Source organism: Meles meles, chromosome 4, assembly GCF_922984935.1.
Source record: "Meles meles chromosome 4, mMelMel3.1 paternal haplotype, whole genome shotgun sequence".
NCBI classification, from domain to species: Eukaryota; Metazoa; Chordata; class Mammalia; order Carnivora; family Mustelidae; genus Meles; species Meles meles.
In genome coordinates, this window is record NC_060069.1 from 56,373,625 (window position 1) to 56,388,096 (window position 14,472).

The following is a 14,472-nucleotide window of genomic DNA, read 5'->3' on the forward strand; positions in this document are numbered from 1 at the left end:
TACCCTTTGGCTATTGAAAGTGCTGCTATGACTATCCCACACAAGTCTTTGTTTGAACACTTATTTTCAATTCTTTTGGTTATATATCTAGGAGCAGAACTGTTGGATCATATGTAGAATTGCTGGATCATACAACAATTCTAGGTTTAACTCATTGAGGAACTGCCACACTATTGTTCACAGCAGCTGTGATATTTTATATTCCCTCCAAAACTGTATGAGGGTCCCAAGTTCTCTACAACCTCACCAACACTTGCTGTTTTCTGTTTTTGTTTTTTTTTAAGGATATACATATCTTTATCAGAGAGCCTCATACTGAGAGATAAAACATAGCAGTTAATAGGAAAGAAGAGAATGAAGAGACCCCCAAAAGCTGTAAGCATTCAGTGAATAATGAAAGCCTGTGTAGGCTGGGCAGTATATGAAAGGTCATTCCTAAAATGGGAGAAGCTAGCTGACAGACAAAGATTATCAGGACTTCATAATTTGTCTAGAGTTGACTCAGAACATGTGAATTAACTTAGATCTCCAACACCAGAGCATTATTTATTCATCCTTTTGATATAGTCAGTATACATTCCAATAATACCTGCCATACAGTCATAGGTCAATGAGAATTTATTCAATGAATGGATGAAAGAATGAGTCAATGGTTTTATTAATCCAATCAAGAAGAATCATAATGGAAATTATATAGGTGGTTATTAAGCCATGCTGCCAGATTCTATTGGTTCTCAACAACCATAAAATCAGAATTTCTTAGCAGTGTTTCACAAGTATCCACAAAAAAAGGAGCAAGGTTCAGTCTGTTATTAAAAAATAGGGATTAACAATAAGAAAAAAATAATACATTTTATTATACAGTCTTTGCAAGAAAATTATTACAGACAACATTTGACTAAGTAAATTATCCAACCAAAAGACCACAAATGTTATGCTTTAAAAAATACTTTATATGGGGTGCCCAGGTGGCTCAGTCAGTTGAGTGTCCAAGTCTTGTTTTCAGCTCAGGTCGGATTTCAGGGTTGTGAAATTGAGCCCAGTGTCAGGCTCTGTGCTGGGCATGGAGCCTGCTTAAGATTCTCTCTCTCTCTTCCATTGCCTAACCACCCCCACTTGTGTGCCCTCTCTTTCAAAAAGAAATGCTTTATATAAAGCATCAACATGAATCTATAATTTAAAATTTTCAATGTAGGGTGCCTGGGTGGCTCAGTGAGTTAAGCGTCTGCATTTGACACAGCTCATGATCCCAGGGTCCTGGGACTGAGACCCACATTTGGGGGGGCGGTTTCCTTGCCCAGTGGGGAGTCTGCTTCTCCCTCTCCTCTGCTCCTCCCCGACAAGTGCTCACTCTCTCTCAAATAAATAAAATCTTTAAAAAGAAATTTTTTTTTTAAATATATACAAACCAAAAATTTCTTTTGTGTTTTTTAACCTGGCTCCACGAAGCAAGAGACTCTCTGGCCCCAGAGGTCTAGGGAAAAAGAAAAGCATTAAATATATTAAAAATTCAATTAAATTCTAAAATGGCATCTTCAGCAGAAAAATCCCTGAGCTATAGTTACAACACTGCTTCCATATAAAACTAAAATCTTGGTTACCATAAAGCTGTTTAGGTCAATTATGTTAGTGACCATAACAACAAATATCTGCTTTAGCATCTCAGGCACTCAATGGCTAAGAAATAAGATTACACCTAGAAATAAACTCACAAAGCCATCAGTTTCAAGATTTTTAAACATAAAACACAACAAAAGATTAACCAATGATTTTAAAATGTTTAACATAATGAAATTTAAAAATTTTGTGCAAAATTGAAGTTTTTAAATGGAAAATACAGAATTAAAATGCAATGTAAACATGAATTGCAGTCTACTTTGTATATAAATGCATCAATTCTCCATGATCAAAATTACACTGGATAATAAAACATAATGTAGTAGTGAGTTAGTACTTTCTCTAGGCAAGATTGACACTACAACTTGACTACTTGCTACATACTACATACTCTTTAAAGCAGGGGTCTTCCTGCTGTTTGAATTTTTCTCCATAAAGGAGATATAAAATGAGAAGGAATAACTAGAAAGGAAATTGTATTTTAATAGTGATAGCGAAATGATAAGACTGTTAAGGATAAGTAAAGAAGCCTTAATTTTGTTGATATTCCTTATGTTTTTCTGAAACATACATACGCAGTTACCCAAATCAAATAGAATCTGAATCAATTCTGAAGACATCTGCAAATGCAAACACTCGAAAAATATCTAAAGAACCAAGAAGGATCAGGTATTTGGGACATGGTTAACAAGTCTGGTTTTATTAGAAAGTCATATTAAGAGCACATTCCATGGATATTCCAAAATTAATTATTCAAAAGGCATAAAACAGCTCTTTTTCACTTGGTGTTGGTTCCAACAATGAACAAAATAACTGAGCTCACATGGATATATAAAACTGTGATATAATAATGGAAAGCTTCCAAATTAAAAGATAATTCATCAGTTCACTCAGGTTGCTTTAGCAAAGAACATGGCTGGTCTTTTTAACCATTTTAAGTGCTGGGTAACATAACTGATTTTTTGATTTACCAGCCACAATATCTTAATAAATCTGGATTATGTATCCACATATATATCCCACTATGGCACTCTAGAAATCAAAATAAAACCTAGTCATATTCATTTTATTTTTCATTTTCATTTATTCGGCAAGGGGTCCTATACTTACAATGACTTTGTTAATGAGTTTACTGAATGTGCTCCTGTATTAATGTTTATTAAAAATGTGAACTGGTGCTGAAGTATCATGAATTTTTGGTGCCTTGTTTTGAGGACGTCATTTAAAAAAATGCTCTATTCTTCTTGTTAGTGACTTATTTCACGCAGCCAGTATTAACTGAACACATCTCCAGAAAAGCAGTGGAATGCTAATTGGACTAGAAGTCCAAAGGCTGATTCCAAGATTTATTCTCAATTTGGCTTTGCGGTCATGAGTAACAATATAATCTCATCGTATCAACACATTTCTGAAATAACTTAAAGCTTTTCATGCAGGAGCCAGAAATTAACCTGAATATTGAGGGCAAATACACCAAAACAACCAATTAAACAAAAAAATCAACTAGAAGAGTAAATAAGAGGTTCTAGATTGGCCACTACATATGACATTTATACTTGTCACACATTATGTAAAACTTTTTGGATTCTAGACTAAGTGTGGTGGTTTAAATATGTAAGAACGTGAACAAGAATGGCTGTTTCGTTTTATGTCATTACCTAAAACTACCAGAAAAATACAAATACACAAATAATCTTACTAAACTATTTTGATATCACTTCATGGGATTTTTTTTTTTTTGTCCTTACTCGTTGCTGCTACAAATTATTAGAAGATGAAATGCTAACTGCTTTTAAATGAACCCTTTTCCACAATGTGCTGCTTACTTACCTAATCTCCCTTTAACTTGATTTTAGGCCCTCCCCAATACAATTCTCACATAATAGTAATTGGACAATGCAAATTATTCTTACCTTACAATTTCTTCCATTTGTTGAGTTATTATCATTCGTCCCATGAATCTAACAAAGAATTCACCATGTTACAAAAAAACCAATGATACTTATAACATCAGTGGGTGAAAAATTTTTGATAGTTTTGACACTATTCTTATACACGAAACAAAACTAACCTTTTGTATTTGGAATGGTCCATTCTTTATGTTAGAAGTTACATAAGTAAATACTTATCATTCGTTAAGCTTTAAAAAACTGATATTCTTGCCATTTACATTCCAGTTATGAATGAGGTAACAAATAAAAAAAGTTTTCAAAATGGCAATAAAAATGTCATATCTTACTAGTTTAATCATCATAATTTACAATTTCTACACAAAGATGCATATATTATTTAGCCAACAATGAATACTCACACATACCATAGTTTATTAAGTAAAGACTCCTGACTAGAGTCAGGATTTACTCACTCACTGACTTGGGCATGCATTCATAAATATTACGAATAATACGAATAAATATTCGTAAATATTCACTGAATGACGACCATGTGTGAGTTAAGTGATGGGGATAGAGTAGTAAGCAAAAACCTATCGGTGAACACCAGACCTTCTTTAACTTTTGGTTGCCTGAATCTAGAGTAAGTAGCCTGTTATCATAATGGATTTTCACAGCCAGGCCTTTCAGATCCAGCTTCCACAACCAGAACAGCTCCATAGCACAGAGTCAATTCAAGTGTACAATCACTTTCTACTAAATTCTAAGTTGAAGAACACTTTAGACAGAACTTTCATATTAATCATCTCACTAAGCAAAGAAATAAGCATTCCTTTCTAAATGTTCCTATTATCCCATTGCCAGGTCACAGATGCTTAGACTTTGGCTTCATTGTTTCTTGCTAATCTCTTATTTCTACTTCCTTCACCTCCTTGTATCAGGGAGCACCACTGAAGTTTTTTTATTATCTCCACTTAATGGAATTTTATATAGTCCTGATTCTAGCCTCAATTTTGGATTTAGATTCAAAGAACCAATTCAGCTGCCAGTTCCCTGGGTGTCCTTTGGAGATGATGTGTGATCACTCTTTTGATTTCCCTGAGCGAAATTCCAATGAGACCTATTTTCCTTCATTTCACCTGTCCTGTGTCCCTTGATTCTAAGGTACTCCTAGCTATTTATGCAGGTTCCATACTGGATTAACTCATCTTGCACTTTCCCTAGCCATTTATCCAAACACACACTTTAATTTGATTCAAAATGGAAATAGTTTATTTTCTTTTCTGATTACAAAGACTACCTACACTGAAACACACACATTTTATAAAATGATTTAGTTTAAAAAGACATCAAGAGGGAAATAAGAATCACTGGTAATCCCACTACTCAAATATAAACACTGTTAATATTCTGGAGTATTTCTTCCAGACTTTTTTTTCATGCATATGTCTTAAAAACAAAATGGAATCATGCCATAAATACTATTGGTAACATTTTCCCTCACTTAACATGTCCTGTCAAAAACATAGATCTACATCATTATTTTTAATGGCCACATACAGCACTGTATTTTGGGGATTACTGCATAATTTAAATAACTCACTGCTTAGTGTAGGTTTTTTCCCTTATGGATAGTTTAAACAATGTAGCCCTGAACAACCTTGTGTATATATCTTTTCATATTTTCATTAGGATACATTCCTAGGAGCAGAATTTCATTATTTCATTAGAAAAAATGTCTAGAAGTGCAGGTGCCGAATCCAAGTTTAAATAATTAAGAGTTGTAAAAAACAGAAAGAACTAAAGGAGCAAAGGTGTCCATCCCCCTCCCACTCACCTCTGACAATCACCAGTTTGTTCTCTGTACCTAAAGAGTCTGGTTTTATTTGTTTTGTTAGATTCCACATATAAGTAAAATTATATGGCTTATTTCCTTTGGTATAATGTCTCTATAGGTCCATCCATGTTGTTGCAAATGGGAAGATCTCTCTTTTTTTTTTTTATGGCTGAGTGATATGCTACTATATACATACACCACATCTTCTTTACCCATTCATCTACCAATAGATACTTGGGTTGCTATAAATGATACTTTATCTATTCTATCAATAGATCTTGGCTACTATAAATAATGCCATAGGGGTGGCATATATCTTTCAAGTTAGTGTTTTCATTTTTTTTTAAATTTTATTTATTTATTTGACAGAGAGAGTGATCAAAGTAGGCAGAGAGGCAGAAGGAGAGAGAGGAGGAAGCAGGCTCCCTGCTGAGCAGAGAGCCCTATGCGGGGCTTGATCCCAAGACCCTGAGATCATGACCTGAGCCAAAGGCAGAGGCTTAACCCACTGAGCCACCCAGGCGCCCCTGTTCATTTTCTTTAAATACCCAGGAGTGGAATTACTAGATCATACGGTATTTCTGTTTTTAATTTTTTGAAGAATTTCCATACTGTTTTCCACAGTGGTTACACCAATTTATATTCCTATCAACAGTGCATGAGGGGGTTCCCTTTCTCTTTACATCCTTGCCAACACCTGTTATATCTTGCCTTTTTGATACCAGCCATTCTCCCTGATGAGAGGTGATACCTCACTGCGGTTTTGATCTGCATTTCACTCATGATTAGTGATGCTGAGCATTTTTTCATGGGCCTGTTTCCATCTGTATGTCTTCTTTGGAAAAATGTCTACTCAAGTCCTCTACCCATTTTATTTATTTATTTTTTTAAAAAGACTTATTTATTTGAGAGACAGAGTCCACTTGAAATGGAGGGAGGGGTAGAGGGAGGAGAAGGAGATTCCCAGGCCCTCCCACCCCCTAAGTCCCCCCACCCTCCACCCCTAGGGGGCTTGGGGGAGGTAAGCAGGGATGGGGCTCAATCCCACAACCCATGAGATTAGGATCTGAGCTGAAATCAGGAGTCAGATGCTAAACCGATTGAGTCACCCAGGAACCCCTCTTCTACCTGTTTTTTAATCGAATTTTTTTTTTTGGTGTTGAGATGAATTAAGTTCTTTATATATTTGGGTATTAACCACTTATTAGGTATATCATTTGCAAATATCTTCTCCCATTCACTAGCCTCCCTTTTAGTTTTGTTGCCGGTTTCCTTTGTTGTGCAAAAGTTCTTTATTTTGGTGTAGTCCCAACAGTTTATTTTTGCTTTAGTTCCCCTTGCCTGGGGAGACATATCTTGAAATATGTTGACAGAAGTGATGTCCTCGAGATTACTGTTTATGTTTTCTTTTAGGAGTGCTATGGTTTCAGGTCTCACATTTTGGTCTTTAATCCATTTTGAGTTTATTTTGTGTGTGTGGTGTAAGAGCGGTCCCTTTCTAAACTTATACTTTGCTAATGACGATAAAAATTAGTCCAATGTATGTATAATCTGTCAAAGGCCATAGATTAATTATAATCCAACAATTCTACTTCTGCAGCTCTGTCTTTTCTTGGGAAATAATCTACTACTATACCGTACCTGTATAAGTCTGCTTCTGGTTGCTGACATTCTATCACAGCTATGAGTGTGTCCAAACTGGCAACTGTTTGTAATACTGCTGTTTCTGGAACTGCCACATGTGTCTGGGAAAATTAAAAAAAATAAAAAATAAAAAAAGTAAAAAAATAAATAAATAAAAGATTACACTGCAGTTTCAGGATCCAAATGGGACCTTATCATCTATTTCAAATCTCTTTTTGGATGAAATCATAGTACACAGTAGTTGAGATCACTTAGCTAGACAGCAGAGAGGAGAAAGATTACAAAATAATGAATAGCAAAGAAACTACTATGATTACCAGTCTAGACAGGCCATTTGCATATAAAAAAATTAAGTCTGTATTAACAGTCACTATTTGCTCAAAGTTTATTATAAAGCAATTTAATGGGAAAAAATAAGACTTTTCACTTTCACATGTGAAAACTGAGAAAATTTAAAGGTGTTTCTTATCTAAAAAAACACCAAAATATTAAAGGATTACATTTTTCTTAAAATCACTTTCCATTTTTCTTTAACTTGATTAAACTCCATGAGATTACCCATGAAACAAATATGTAAGATTATTTCTTTTAAAAAACTTTTAATTTTTAAAAGCTTCAGTGGTTTAAAAAATTTCTTCCTTAGCAAGTCAAACAAAGGAAAATATCACTATAACCCAAAACCATTTTGTTCACCCAGAGCAACACTTATACATACTCAAGCACAAACACACATGTACAAACCTTCAGGTTAGTTTCTCCATCCAAACTAGCAGTTGTAACATGACAAGAACCATCAAGTCGATCTGAGGACAGAAGCACCAAATCTGCAGGAAAAATTTCATCTTTGGCTATTCGAACAATATCACCCACCTATAAGGAATTATGGGAGAAGAGTAAATATACAGATTTTATGAAGCAGAGACTTATTTTGATTGAGTTTTAAACAGGTGGCCTATCAGAATATTTTAATATAGGAAAGTAGGCTTTTAACTAAAATATGATCAGATTAGAATTTGTGCGACCAAAATATAATTGATTTCCATTATTTACTAAATGCATACCCGAATGTTTTTTGATCTAGTTTTTACAAGGCCACCACTTCGAACAACATAAACAGGAGCTCCATTTACTTCATTATCTGAGTTATGTCGTAACCAATCTTCATATCCCTGTAAATATTAAAAGAACAACAAAAAAAATCCTTTTTAATGTAATTAGAAGATACTTTTATGAGAAAAAGAAACATAAACACTTTTCTCAAAACATTTCAAAAACCACAAAAACAAAAAAAAACCCCAAAAACATTTATTTCATTTACCAGAATTACATTAGACTAGTTTGATGCACATAACTCATTGTATTTGACATTCATTCCTACTAGGAACACTCTTCTCTTGGTGTCATTACACATGTTCCTGGTTTTCATAGTACCTTTCTAGTTACTCTTCAGTTTCCTTACAGGAGACTCCTTGCATGTCACCTTTATGGGCCCCTTTTTCACCCTTCACTTTCTCACTATAAGATTTCTGCTATCCCCATGTCTTCAAAAAATCCCAAAATTTATCTCTAGCCTGTATCTCTCTTTTGGACTGTAAACTTCAATATCCAATTGCATTCTTAACATATCCATTTTGATGTGTCACTAAACATTTCAAAACTAAACTGACGAAGTTATCCCTCCAGATCTATTGAACTTCCAATGTTTCCCATCTTGACAAATGACATCAACATCTACTGAACTGCTTTTAGCAGAAATCTGGGAAGTCATTCTTGATTCTTACCTTTTCCTACATCTAATTAATCTGTAAGTTCTATTGCTTCTATGTAAAAATGATGTTTTACTCAAAAATAAATTCACAGAGCATTACTACAACAACAGTAAAAAAAAAAAAAAGAATAGATTTTGAAACTGAGGTTGAATTCTTTCACTTTTGTAACCAACAGGCCAACAGAATTAATTATACAATGTACTTCAAAAAAATATGAGAGGCTACATGTCATCATTAAAAAGGGGCACAGACATAAGCATTTCAGAAAGGACTCTGATTAAATGTTTAAAGAGTGGCAATTTTTTTAAAATGGAAAAGGCTTTTTGTGCTATTTTATTTTATTTATTTATTTTCAAAGATTTTACTTTTGTATTTGACAGATAGGGAGAGAAACAGCACAAGCAAGGGCAGGGGCAGAGGAAAAGGGAGAAGTAGGCTCTCAGCTCAGTGGGGAGCCTGATGCAGGGCTTGATTCTAGGACCAAGGGATCATAACATGAGCCCAAGGCAGACACTTAATTGACTCAGCCACCCAGGTGCCTCTTCTCGTGCTATTTTAGAGGAAATTCAGTAACTCAGGGGTGCAGCAGAAGTACAGATAATGGAATGATATTTAAGAGATAGCAGTAAGTGATAAAAATGAGGTACAGAATGTATTGTGCTCTATGCTATCATATATGAAAAAAAATGCCTGACTACATGAATATTCTGCATAGATATCAGGACTAATGCACAAATATATCAGGAGAGGAAAACAGGGGACTGGGAGCGGGTGTTAGGAATATAAAAAACTTACTGTATGCTATTTTGTACTATTTTTGTTTTTGAAAAATATGTGAATCTATTACCTAAAACACAACACTATAAAATATAAAGCAAATATTAAGGATTGCTTCGAAGGTCTTCCCCCCACCCCCAGGGAGGAACTTAAGTATCTTAAGATACTTAAATTACACTGACCTCATTTAAGATTTGGTATGTCAATTTTAGAGAAATTTAACTGAGAGTCAAAACATTTTTTCTGAAACTGTCAAAAAGCACAATTCCTTTTATAATCAGATAACATTAACAGCTGAACAATGATAAAAACATTATCTTTTAAAACACAAATCCACAAATTCTAATCCACCTTATATGTTACTGCCAGATTAATGTTTCCAAAACATTGTTTTAAAATTCACTATCTTGGGGCATCTGGGTGGCTCAGTGGGTTAAAGCCTCTGCCTTCAGCTCAGGTCATGATCCCAGGGTCCTGGGATCGAGCCCCACATGGGGGGGGGGCGGTCTCTGCTCAGCAGGGAGCCTGCTTCCCCCACCCTCTGTCTGCCTCTCTGCCTACTTGTGATCTGTCAAATAAATAAATAAAATCTTAAAAAAAAATAAAATTCACTATCTTGTTCAAAACCCCCTCAATAACTCTCAATGCTTATAGCAAAGAATCTTCCAACCTCTTTAATTTAGTATCAACCTGCATTTCTGTATTATTTTTTAATACTTCCCTCTACAGGGTCAAACATTTAGTCAGATAGGTCATTCCCCAAAACAGGTCTTGGCTTTTCTTGCATTTAGCCTTTGCCTAAGTTGTTTGTTTCTATCTCACCTTCTTCACCAACTGTCATTTTACCAATACTCCAAGTTTCATTTCTATTATTTATTCCATAAAGCCTTCCTGATTATCAGATGAAGTGTTCCATCCTTACTCTGAATACCTACAGCTCACTGTCTCTTACTAGTACCTTATTAAACTGTAATTACTGCTGTATTTGGTCTTACCTTCCCTACTTCATAGGTTTTAAGTTCACAGAAGGCAAAGACTTTGATACTTCAGAGCACTATAGTCTTGCATTATACAACCAGAGAGAAGACTTAATATGTAAGTATGACTGGAAGAAGTTAAAAAACAAAATAACAACTTCATATTAAAGTATAAATAACTAATAAGGCTTTTTCTATTTTGATAAAAGTGCAAAGGCAGACTAAAAGGGGAGAAGACAAGGAGGGAAGACTGGAACATGGCAACTTTCACTTTGTAATTTTTCTAAAATTTGTTCCACTAATCTATAGTGATGGATATATAAACCTGAACAGTACACATTCTGGTATGTTTATGGAATGAATGAAACTTAGGAACAGTTACTGCACAAGAGAAAATTCTTGAGTTCTGAAATCGTTTCTGAAAAAGGGAGAAAATCCTTATAGATCAAATTTTCTCTTTGAAAATTATGACCTTTCATATTTCTTCTTTTGCTTTAGTTGTCAAAAAGCTCTCAAGTAGGGGAATCGGAGAAGAATAAATGAAACAAGATGGGATTGGGAGGGAGACAAACCATAAGTGACTCTTAATCTCACAAAACAAACTGAGGGTTGCTGGGGGAGGAGGGGTTGGAAAGAGGGGGAGGGGGGTTATGGACACTGGGGAGGGTATGTGCTATGGAGAGTGCTGTGAAGTGTGTAAACCTGGTGATTCACAGACCTGTACCCCTGGGGATAAAAATACATTCTGTGTTTATAAAAAAATAAGAAATAAATAAAAAATTTAAAAAAAAAAGCTCTCAAGTAAATTTAGTATTCAACTGCAATAACCATACTAACATAGGTTTGAGGTATAATCTTTCTACTTCCAATCTTTAGATTTCACATGTTTTACTTAACTCTTTTTAGAGAAGACAGGTTGTTAATTGTTATTATCATTAAACTCTCTCATTTTGCATATATAAACTCACCACTATTTCTCAATTCAGTTAATGGCATCACTTTTCAATTAAATCCAGTGTATATTTGGCCAAATATATTGGGAAATCAGGGCAAGAAGTTTCACAACATTTTACATTGAATTTATATTCAATAGGTTTATTCATTCATTTATTTATCTATCAAACAAATGTTTACTATTATAGGCCCAATTTGTACATGACTTTGTTCTGGTCACTGAAAATAATCTGGTATATAAAACAAATGTTTAGCTCCTAGAGCTAAATATTCAAATGAAGGTAAGAGATAAATAAACATTTACTCAACAGAACAACAAGTAGTGACTAACGATATGAAGAAAAAAGACCAGATCAGGAAATGAAAGAGTGACATGGTGGTCAGGAAAAGCCTAAGATATCCATGTGGAAATGTTGCACAAATATTTGTATATGTGTGTCTGGAGTTCAGGGAACAGTTTTAGGATACATAGTGATTTGAGAACCATCAACATATAAATGGTACTATAACCCACTAGACTAAATGAAATCACCTAAGAAGGAAAGTATAAATAGAAAAGAGTTCCAAGGGACAAATATGTGTTACTTTGAAGAAATAAATGACATCTACAAAACTAAGTAAATATGTAACTATATGAAGTGATTTAGATGCTTACTGAGTTACACAAATTCTAGCCTCCAATAAAACAGTAAAAGGAAATCAGACTCAGTGAAAGCAGTAGCATGGTATTCTGACACACCAGATTTATAATGTAACTGTTAATCCATAGATTCCTCTTACCCTTCTATGTAAGTAATAAAGAATATACTATATCCCAGAGTTATAAGATGTTTGTCAATTTTATTTCCATGTCAATTTAAATCTTATCCCTAAATCTTTTAAAATGGAAATTCACCATATTTACAATTATAATTCAATTAACTCTTTCAGGTAGAAGGATCTATTTAACTGGGCCTCTGACAAGATCTTTTGAGAAGTGATAGCTATACAGACAAGACATTTCTACGACTTTATTTTTTATTCAGCATGTGTATCTAATGATCTTACTTTTCTATACCTACATTTTAATACCAATTCACGATTTGGTTGAAGCTATTTCCCCAAGGGTATTACTTTATATAAAAATTAACATTACCAGGGAAAGTAGTAAAAAGCAAGGAAACACTATACAATTTTTATTCAAAATGGTCATGTCAAAAGTACATGCTTCACTCCCAAGAAACTGAATTATACTTCCTTTAAATATTGCCAAACCTATAAAGATGACTATAATAATTAATCTGTTTCATATATATATTGGTTTGTACATAAAATGCTTGTTTTTGGATGCTTCCTAGGTGTGTCAAGGGAACATCATATTTTAACAATGGTAATCATTCCATAAGTCCCTAGTACCTGAAATGCAAAACTCAGGTTTTAATTAACTCAGTTTAATTTTACCATATTCAAGATCAAATTTGTTGCTTTCTTATGGAAATCAGTTTCACAAAAATAAATGTTAGTTTGAGGTGGAAATATTTATCAACTTCTAAATGACTTGGGGGGAAACAGAAAGTATTGTCATACCTGCTTTATGGCAGTTACTGTTATCACAAAGAATAATGGAAGTCCACTGGTAATTGGACTGGTAGGTGTATCAATCATAAGCTAGATTTACAACAACAAAAAAAGAATGCAGAATATTAATATTTTTAAATTGTATACATCACACTATTAACATCTAAAACCTCATACTTAATGGGAATTCTGAAAACACTATAGGAAGAGTTTATTTCACAGTTTCACCAAGTTCATTTTGTTGGCTATTATATGAAGTTAGTAGAATCTATTGCATATCCACAAATATTGCTAGAGTAGACTCAGTCACCTCTGCCTTTTTAACACAGAGTACTTAAGGTCTTCCTCATCAGTATTTGCTTATAAGCAGAGCTACAGTTGCTCAGAATCTCATTTTACATTTCTTTGCCCATCCTGGTAAATGCTGAAAAGTCTGTCAGCAATTTTTATGCTGGAATTCAGAATAAATTCACCACTTATGAAGAGAGAACAAGGAATGGACTAGGAAAAGGATTTTTTCTATAGTGATTTTGTTATATCTACAGAGCCAGAGGGGTTGAGCTCAGAAAATGATGCTGTAATTACGATCTAAATCATACAACTGAGGTTTCAATAAATTGCTGCAGAAGTAATTTTTGCAGTAATTATGTTTGGTTAGTGAAAAAAATGGATTAATGGTTTATTAATGTTGCTTTACCCTGAATAGGCCAATTAAATTTGTTCTGTTCCACAGACAAGCTGAATTCCTGATCTCAGCTAGTAATTTCACAAATGCATGTGTTAGTGGACATGGTTAACATAAATTCTCACTTTTCCAAAAGAAAAAAAAAAAAAAAACCAAGTTGATGTTCTATTGACAGAAAATCAGAAGTTCCTTCTCTGTTCATGAAAGAAAGCAATTTTTAAAAAAAGTAAATGTTTACTCAAGCTTTAAAGTAATCACTTGACAAGTTTTTTTTCTTCTGAAATTCCAGGTTCTATGAAAGAAAAGTTCAGTTTATACAAAAATTCAATGCTACATTGAAACAGATTGCTAATGTATCATCAGAAAAGAATAACCCTTTTAAAAGAAAATGGCAATCACTCTTTTAAAATCTTGACTTATACTCAAGTTTTATAAGCTGTTCTCTTGACACTTTGGTATTAGAGGAAAAAAGGAACACTGGGAAAACTAAGAAATTGTAAAAGAGTTTATAATGCATACAGATTTAAGAAAATGGTCCCTGGATTAAGAATCTATACTTGTGCGGGTTTTTAAAAATTTAAATTAAAAAAAAACTTGAAAGTAAAATTTAAACTGAAACAAAGGAAGAGCCAAAGAAAGATTTTCATGGCCAAAGATGGTTCCATAGGCAGAAATATGCCAAAACATGTGCTGTATATTAAAAAGCCAAAATATTTTTGTTCTGAGGCAGAGCAACTGAAATGTGAAATTGGTTTTGATTATG

At 33.8% G+C, this 14,472-nt stretch overlaps 1 protein-coding gene across 1 annotated transcript in view; it reads right to left on the reverse strand.

Annotated features, from left to right (window-relative positions):
- The window catches only part of ATP11B (ATPase phospholipid transporting 11B (putative)), a 117,285-nt gene that overhangs the window by 70,472 nt on the left and 32,341 nt on the right, over window positions 1-14,472 (reverse strand). Inside the window, exons 4-9 of the mRNA XM_046001867.1 lie at window positions 13,034-13,114; window positions 8,052-8,159; window positions 7,732-7,860; window positions 6,988-7,091; window positions 3,531-3,578; window positions 1,410-1,474 (exon numbers count right to left, since the gene is read on the reverse strand). Coding sequence (XP_045857823.1) covers window positions 1,410-1,474; window positions 3,531-3,578; window positions 6,988-7,091; window positions 7,732-7,860; window positions 8,052-8,159; window positions 13,034-13,114 — 535 coding nt within the window. The remainder of the gene's footprint in view (window positions 1-1,409; window positions 1,475-3,530; window positions 3,579-6,987; window positions 7,092-7,731; window positions 7,861-8,051; window positions 8,160-13,033; window positions 13,115-14,472) is intronic.